Source organism: Micropterus salmoides, unplaced genomic scaffold, assembly GCF_014851395.1.
Source record: "Micropterus salmoides isolate LMB-PRFRI ecotype aquatic unplaced genomic scaffold, ASM1485139v1 Ms_hic_scaffold_3629, whole genome shotgun sequence".
Classification (NCBI taxonomy): domain Eukaryota; kingdom Metazoa; phylum Chordata; class Actinopteri; order Centrarchiformes; family Centrarchidae; genus Micropterus; species Micropterus salmoides.
This window is the reverse complement of record NW_024042961.1, coordinates 13609-21994: the sequence shown is the minus strand read 5'-3', so window position 1 is coordinate 21994 and position 8386 is coordinate 13609. Positions and strand designations below refer to the sequence as shown.

The 8386-nt window shown below is 37.9% G+C and overlaps 1 protein-coding gene across 2 annotated transcripts; it reads right to left on the bottom strand.

Moving 5' to 3' along the window:
• Nucleotides 1–1489: 1489 nt before the first annotated feature.
• Nucleotides 1490–8068, bottom strand: LOC119884718 (Golgi-associated plant pathogenesis-related protein 1-like). Of its 2 annotated transcripts, XM_038695043.1 has the most exons (7): nucleotides 7838–8068; nucleotides 7034–7489; nucleotides 4167–4193; nucleotides 3781–3990; nucleotides 3137–3214; nucleotides 2714–2863; nucleotides 1490–1781 (listed from the first exon to the last, which is right to left on the bottom strand). In XM_038695043.1, the coding sequence occupies exons 3-7, from the start codon at nucleotides 4171–4173 to the stop codon at nucleotides 1777–1779; spliced, it is 450 nt and encodes a 149-aa protein (XP_038550971.1). In that variant the 5' UTR covers nucleotides 4174–4193; nucleotides 7034–7489; nucleotides 7838–8068; the 3' UTR covers nucleotides 1490–1776. The 2 variants fall into 2 exon arrangements, with proteins under 2 accessions (XP_038550971.1, XP_038550969.1); XM_038695041.1 differs by lacking the exons at nucleotides 7034–7489; nucleotides 7838–8068 and adding an exon at nucleotides 4392–4619.
• Nucleotides 8069–8386: the final 318 nt, after the last annotated feature.

Here is an 8386-nt window from a genome sequence, read left to right as displayed (position 1 = left end):
AACCTCTTGAAAAAAAATTGTTTGTGGGAAATGACATCAAAAGCGACACACTTTATTATAAATGTCAATTAAGGATTTTTATTTTTGTGAAATGTTACAAAACTCTTTGAATCATGGATTACAAAGGTAAATAAGTACAAAATAAAACATGTTTATTTAGTATGTTGGTTTTTAAGTAAATCTTGTATGTGTGTAACTTGCAGAGTTTTCAAAAGAATTAGATTACGTTTTTGTTTAGACTCTACTTGTCAGTATAACATGGAGAGCAAGGACTGCTCCTTTTGTTGTGGTAAGCTGCCACATAGCGGTACCTTTTAGAATTTTTATTTTATTTACATTTGAGTCAGAAGGTCAAAATTTAAATGGGGCTCAGATGTTTTGTGTTAAGAAGCTCAAAATAACTTTTGGCAAGTTAAATTCTTCAGTACAGGCTGCATTATATAATTGTATTCAGTGTTGCACATGCCTCAATATATTGAAACTTGAGTAAAGCTTATTTAAGATTTCTCTTACAGTCATGTTGACAATATCCATACATGTCATTTGTGATAGTATTATAATCATCTAAATCACCTAAAATAAAGAAATATTTTTTTCTAAAGCAGCATTCTTATATTTCACAATAAAATGTGCATTTGATTGATATTGATGTGCGTTAACATGACCATTAGAAAGAACCACTTACATCTGAACATTTGATTGTAACGGTAAATGCATCATGTCATTAACTTTTTCATGTTTGAGAGTGGGTATTGAGACAGATCTTATATCATCATACCTTTCCACAATATAAAAATGATGATGAGTGATGAGACCACTGGTTCCCTCTGAAATAATTTGGGACAGTTATGAATAGACAGTAAAATGAGTATTCATTCACAGTATTCATGTTAAATTATGTTTTGATCTATCATTACACCCTGCAGTTAGTATCAAACATGACCTAAAGTACCTTTTTGTTAAACTGCCTATAAATCCATCTTTCTCCCAAGCAAAGATCAGCTACTTGGCTGCTTGATATGGCCTTAAATCTACATTTGATCTGTTTAGGCTCACCAACATAGGCTGGCCCCACTGGCTTGATATGCCGTTTTATTTGAATGCCATGGCCTGCTCAGTAGTCCAGCCTCCTCCCTGCTTATCTGGCTCCACTTTAGTTCGTAGTTAGCAACCTCTCTGGTATGAGAAACTATTCTACCCTGACCCTTGACCTGTCTTTCCAAAGACCATGATTCCAATATGAATTTGAGTGTGAGTGTAAGAGTGCAGGCACGTCTACAGGGTCATCATGTGGGCGCCCTCTCAATAACTGGTGTTTTGTTGAGTTGGACCCACAACATATAGAAGCTCATCAGTGGGTTCCACCATCCCTGAATCACCTCCATCTTTACCTGCACCACATATCCAACACAGCCTTCTGAAGAAAGCTATATTCACTTCTGTCTACAAAATCATGAAATCATTTGTGAGCTGAGACCATATCTTTTGTGCAAGGCATTTATTCTTAATTCTAAGAGCAACATTAAATCATTCTTTTCAATTTAGTACTTTGTGCTTTATATTCAGAAACACATGTATAAACTGAAAAAGCCAACTCCACAACCATTAACAATCTTTATATTGAACCTCAGTACAATTAAAATCATTCTGACTCATGACCTATTAATCAGTCGTGTGTTGAGGGTTGCAGGGATGGTCCAGGTTATCTACAGCAGTGTGCAGGAATTCCTCTTCTCACTCCACCCACCTCTCTGCCACATGTAAAATGCACAGCCTTTATGCTGGAAAGTGAAAGTAGATACTGGTGAGGCATGCAAGTGTTAAAATAACAAACCTAAAACACGAGAATCTGTTGCTGCAGGAAACATTTGAAAACCTGCACCAGCTAGCTTACTGAAAAGTGGTTGCATGAGAAGAAACATCTGATTACTGAGAATTCAGCATCTGCAGAAGACATTTAGCTTACTGTTGTAGAATCAGGTTTAATAAAAAGACATAAAGGTTTCTTCTCAGCGGTCACTGCATGCACCCCAGAGGGTGAAGTCAGGTGCGTATAAAGTTTGGTACCAACACAAACTGGTTATTTAGGAGGTAAATGTTTTTTAAGTGAGGTTTTTATACCTCCACGTGAACTACAACTAAAGTTTACACACGTTCTTTGATAGTTTAGTACTGCAGAATTCCTTTTTCTGTGATATTTGCATTCTAAAACCAAAACAGCTTAAGACTGATCTACAAGGCTCTTAACAATTTCATTTATTATTTGGATGTACATTCACAACAATCTGCATCTGATTTAGAAGTGGATCATATGGTTTGTGTGTCAAACCTTAATATTCAGGGTAACTACTAACTATAGCTGATGTGGTGGAGTAGAAGAAGTATGAAGTAACATAAAATAGAAGTTCTCAAGTACAAGTACATCAAAACTTTACTTGAGTAAATTTACTTAAATACTTCCACCACTCTTTGGTGTCTCATAGTCCAAATTAGGCAAACATCTGACATAACCATAACTTGACATCACTTGAATGCACAATTATGCTGCATTTATATATTTGAGCAATAAAATTCACAAAACTTAAATAAAATACAACTTGCATCCTTTGCAGCAGCAAACTTGTAAAATTCACTTCTGCAGCCTTTTGAGGTAATGTACTCAACCCGCCTTCTCAGACAAAAAATATCCAAAATTGTGGTACAAAAATGTTACCTAGGGGGAGGACGTTTTTCTCGAAGTATCCCGGCATGTTCATGTTGCCAGCTGGCCGGTACTGCCCAACCACAAAGACCGTTTTGCCATTAGTGGCCATACCCACACCCAGTTCAGTGCTGTCTTTCCAAACCACCTGAGTAAAATGACCTGCAGGAAGAAACAAAACACTGTAGTGAGGTCAAAGTGTGATGCTATTTTTGTAGCTTGACTTTAATGCACAATATTGAACTTAATGAAACTAAATTCATAGAAATGACAACATAAGGTTGATATAAACTGATTTGTATACAGAGCAACATAAATTACTAACTTAATTTATTTTCATTCTTATGGCATGAACCTTCTTGCTCATCTTCACATTTCAAATCTATGTCTATTAATGGACTTCCTTTGGAACGAATCAGGTGGGTTGTTTGTTACCAGTATTGCTGTTGAATCCAGGTCTGCTCCAGTTGTAATTCTTGATCTCACTGTACCACGAATCTACAGCTTCTTTCCCTAAAACATGAAATAGAAAAAAATACATAAAATGAACATGATGTTGACATTTGAATTGGTAGATCTGGTTTGAGTTGTATAGCCTAAACAAACTTGCTCTGCAATAAAATATAATCTCAAGTTAGAGAAGGACAGTTCAGCTAACCAGCAAACTACAATGGCAAAGAAGGGTGTCTTGTAAAACACTGTGTAGCGCTAGAGGAGTCATAAATTAAAAAAATTGTGTCAGGAATGTCTTTAAGTTTGCTAATGTTAGCCACCATAAGCTACTGGTCATATCAGAACAAGTTATACTGTAGAAGCAAAACTCCTCAGTGTAATGACATAAGCAAGTGTGTGTTTTATTGTTCAGTAATTCAACTTTTAATTGTAAACGGAGAGAAGTGGCATTTCTTCTTTTAAAAATGACAGTCTCATTTTAATCGATCATGAACATGTAATGTAGAAAGTTTAGCACCTGAAGAAATCAGCTTTACATAAAGGACTGAATGTGATCTGTCAAGTCTGATTGAATGACTAGGCAGAAAAAAAGGATGGAAAAGAAAGGGGATGGATCTATAATCAACCTGTCGGTTTAAAGGTTGCTGAGCTGGACTTAAAGAAGACGTTCTCTCCGTCCTTAGTGTTACTGTGCTGCAGGGTTTTGATTGACAGCAGGTGATCGGCCCATTTCTGAGCTGAAGCCGTCAACTCACTGCTAAGGGTCAACGGTGGTGTGTTGTGCTTCGCTCTGTAGGCATTATGGGCTTCCAGGAACTTCTGCTGAAAGCTTGCATCTGTAGATAAAAAGACGTTATCAATTGATGAACTTTCAGTGCTTAGAGGAAACATTTCTTTTTACACGAATTACTGAGGCTGACATGTTCAAACATTGTGGATTTAGACAGGATAAATCATGCCCTGTGATAATCCCAATCCTCTAAAAAGAATCCCTGAGCAGAAACGCACTAACCTGCCATTGTGTCTGTGGTTATGAAGGCTGAAAAGAAATAAGAACAGAATTAAATAATCAACAATAAATAATTAAAATCCACATGTATTCTGTAAAAAATATTAGCAAATGTGCTCAAGCATAGCATGGTGCTGATGAAAGGAGTCATGTCATACAGTTGAGAGCTTATCTAGCAGTAGTAAACACAAATTCCCTCCTGTGACTGCAGTAATCTCCAGCACTTACCTGGTTCAGGCTGCTTTCCTAAGGTCTGGAGGAATGTCCTGTAAAGAGACAGTTCCTGTTGCTGTCTGAAGCTAGTATTTATATCCATGAGCCAGACCTCTCCCTCCTCATCCGTATATAGGAGGAGACAGACACCCATCTTTTTTGAAAATGACTCATAGTGCATGCGATAATATTGTGCTGTTTTTCTGGTTCTTTGGTATTTTCTTTTGTTTATGGTTTGATTATGTGACCCTATTATTCCACAGATAATAGCCATGTCTACTGCTCAGTCTGGGTTACCACCCAGGAACTAAATGTTTTTTTTAAGCAATTAATACAGCAATTAAGCAGCAGACGTTTTGCCAAAGCATGCATGGAAACAAAGAACAGATGAGTGAAAGCATGGTGAGGTACAGACAAATAGGTTGTGGTAAACTCTCCTCCAGTAAATAACAGATTCCTTCCAACAGTGATCGTCTACAGTTGCTGGGGATTTTCAACGAGTTGAGGCCTGAACTAAACTCAGAAAAACACAAGTTCATTAGCTCACTATAAAACAATGTGTTCCTAGCCCCTTAAGGAAGGCTTATGTTTACCACAAATCCAGAAAATGTGCAGAATATCTAATTTTTGTGGGTTTCATGTCAGTGGGCAGGTAAATGTGTGTGGTTCGATTCAAAATCACATTGCACATGAACCCACAATGGCTAGTTTAATGTCAAATGTAAAGTAGAGAGCTTTAAGACTCTGTTTGAGTCACCTCGGTGCCCTGCCAGCAGTCAGTCGTACAAAGAACTTGAAGTTCTCCAGAGTTATTAGAGAATTAATAAGCAACTATACATCAGTAAATTGAGTTAAAAGAATGTGTGTTTTGAGTGAAATGTCTTGATGACTCTTGGTCGATTGATTGACAGTTGCTCTGTCAACATCGGAAGTCAGCTGTCTCGCTGCTTATGTCCTACGCTGTCTGTAAAGGCAACATTGTAAAGGTGTCCTAAAGTTTCCCATGTCCCCTGACTGCTCTGCCCCAACTCTCTGCGATTTACAGAGTTTGCTGATTAACAGATAGCTTTACTTGTTGCTAGGGGTTGGACGAGACACTTAACCCAAGAGACGAGACAACATTCGAGATTGGGTTCACGGGACGAGAGATTTTACCACTATTTTTAAGAAACCTTTGATGCTAAATTATATATAAATTTTGAGTATTAAAGACTTTATTTCCTGCATTCTGACGAAGTTTTCTGTACCAGTTGGTGATTTTTTTTTTATTTTATAAAGAGAAACACAAAATTCAGGTGGCAGGTGACAATTAAAAATCTATAGCCTAACTATTACAGAATATAATGCTGTGCAGCTCTCAGGCATTGTGTTTTGCTTTCAGATCTGTTTCTCTTGTAGATCAACGTTTCTCATCTAAGAACATCCCTGCTGAGTCATGATTTACTTCCTCTTTGTGTCTTTGTTTGGGGAAGTAACCTCTTTAAATGTGAATGTGGCACCTTTTCACCTCAATAATATATTGTTGTTTTGTGTTTTTGTAACCAGCTCTTGTTGGTTTTGAGATTTCCAATCAACCTAAAATCATCAGTTCAAGTGTCTGTCGGTCAGATAGACCTATGCTACAGAGGCTATGAATACTGAAAAAAAGCAAGTGTAATTTCCATTCGACAACAGACATTTTGTAAAGTTATTATATTATTAGTCTACGGTAAAATGTAAAATAATTTATTCGGAAGATTAATTTTGGAGACGAGACATCGTTGCTCACTTTCCCCACTCCTCTTTGTAATAGAACTAGATCCAAAGGTAAATCAATATACAGTAAACTCTGAAACTACATCACTACATGGAAGACTATTGTAAATCACTGAAACATCACAGTGACTCAGTGTGTTGTTGCCTCACAGCAAGAAGTCCTGGGTTTGACTGGGGCCTCTCTGTGTAGAGTTGTGAAGTTTTTTCTCACAGTCTAAAGACATACTAACAAGGTATACGGAGTACTCCATTTGTTTCCCTGGCAAAGCTGTACTTACTGCATGTCACCTACCCTACATTTGAGGAAAATACCTCACAAACTACCTGTTTGCAACTTTTGACTGTGCCGCAGTTCTCAGTTGAAACACTTCAAAAAATTTCCTAAGCATTCTCAGACTCTAGTAAAAACACCCTGCTATTTACAACATATGCTGCATAATTTAGTTGTTGTTTTCAGTGTTTATTTGGTGTTTTAGATTTTCTATGGCATCAACAGACAGATGGTGTAGCTGGTACATACTGTAGGGGAGACCGGGGGTTTGGTTGTAACATTTTTGATATCTCTGCCAATATTGTGAAACAAAGTGTTTACAGTGTTGATGAGAGGATAAAGAGGGATTATCCTTCCGGGCACAAGAAGAGAAAAAAACTCTTGCTAACCAAGCTGCACAGCGCTTCTCTAGATCTGTCTGAACAATGTTAAAGTGAAATACAACTAATTATTAAGTCTGATAAACTCAGACGGAAGATGGTGTTTACAAGCTGCAGCTCAGAAAAGATAAAGCATGTGAACATGCATTCATACGTGCATGAACATTAATTTATGTGCGCATGCACAAAATTAAAATTGCGCATTCCAGCAGCAAACTCTGTGTCAACCTGTGTTGGACTATAATACTTACTTTACCCAATAACTAGTAGTGTTAAGCTGATGATACACGGGCAACTTTTTCAGCAGTGTGGCTGGGCAGTCTTGCTAGTGGCAAGTCCGACGATGTTTTGAACGGATAGCGGGGTAGCGGGTGGCAGAGTGGTGGGAAAAGGAGATTACGATAGTAATTTTTACTCATTACCACTGACAGCTCCTGAAAACATGCCTGACATGGACTACACCTTTCCAAATCCCAAAGAGTCTCTTGTGGCCTGTAAAAGCATCTGATGCAGTTCCTCTGACTGACTGACGCCTCTCGGCAGGTACAGGCACATCATGCAGGTAGATGCGAAGGGAAAACGGCGCAGGCCTGCCTCCTGTTCATAGAAGTCGATGGAGGGCTTCCTGGGAAAGCCCAGGGGAGGAACCTTGTCTGCTCTAGTGATGAAAATCAGAAGGTCTTCGAATTTGAGTTCAGTCACTTTATCTGCCAGAAAAAACATAAGCATCTAAGTGACATTTGCATTTCTAAAATCAAATGTCAAACTTTACAAGATCAGGACTGTATTTCCTTTTATCACAAATGTAGAGAATATAAACCTGACTGGCTTCTGAGTACACTTCTGAGACAAAAGGTACTTTTGATCACATCTAAATTTGTACGTGCCCCTTGTTTTAATGGCTTTGGCTGCATTGCAGTAAGATCATTTTCATTTTCCTAAATTGGTAAAATAATAACACTTTGTATTTTCCTTCTCTCACAGCACATTTATGGATGTTTGTGTAGTGTTTCATAATTAGTTCTCTAACATTTTCATAAAGGAATAAAACGTACCTTCAATCATGTTAAGCACCATCTCCCAGCAGTAGATGGTGTCCTCTTCTGCCTCGTGATGGTTGCTGCCTCTCCTGCTGTAGTTGTAACTGAAGTTGCCTTGAAGGCTGCCTTTGACATGGGCTCTTGCATGTTGGTGAACAAAGGCAGGAAGGAAATCCAGTTCTTCCTCACCAGGTCCCACAACTTCCCAAATTCATTCATTACGTCTGTGAACTGGTGGATCATCTTGGCCGTTCTGTAAAGCGTCAGAGATAAAACATGTACATCACTGCATGCATGATTACAATATTAGAGGAAATTAAGTCTGTAGAACCAATCAATCAGATTGTCCTGTATAGCGCCTTTCGTACAAAATAACAGTACAAGGTTCTTCATATATGTTCAAATTCCAGCATAACCAAGTAACCAAAATAAAGTAAAGTCTGTTTGCAAAGTTATTAAGTAAGGCAAACTGAGAAAATAAAATGATAATTTAGTTGAGTAAAGAAATGTAAAACTCCCCAGCTCCTGTCTCACAGATACACTACAAGAATATGACTAGCTATT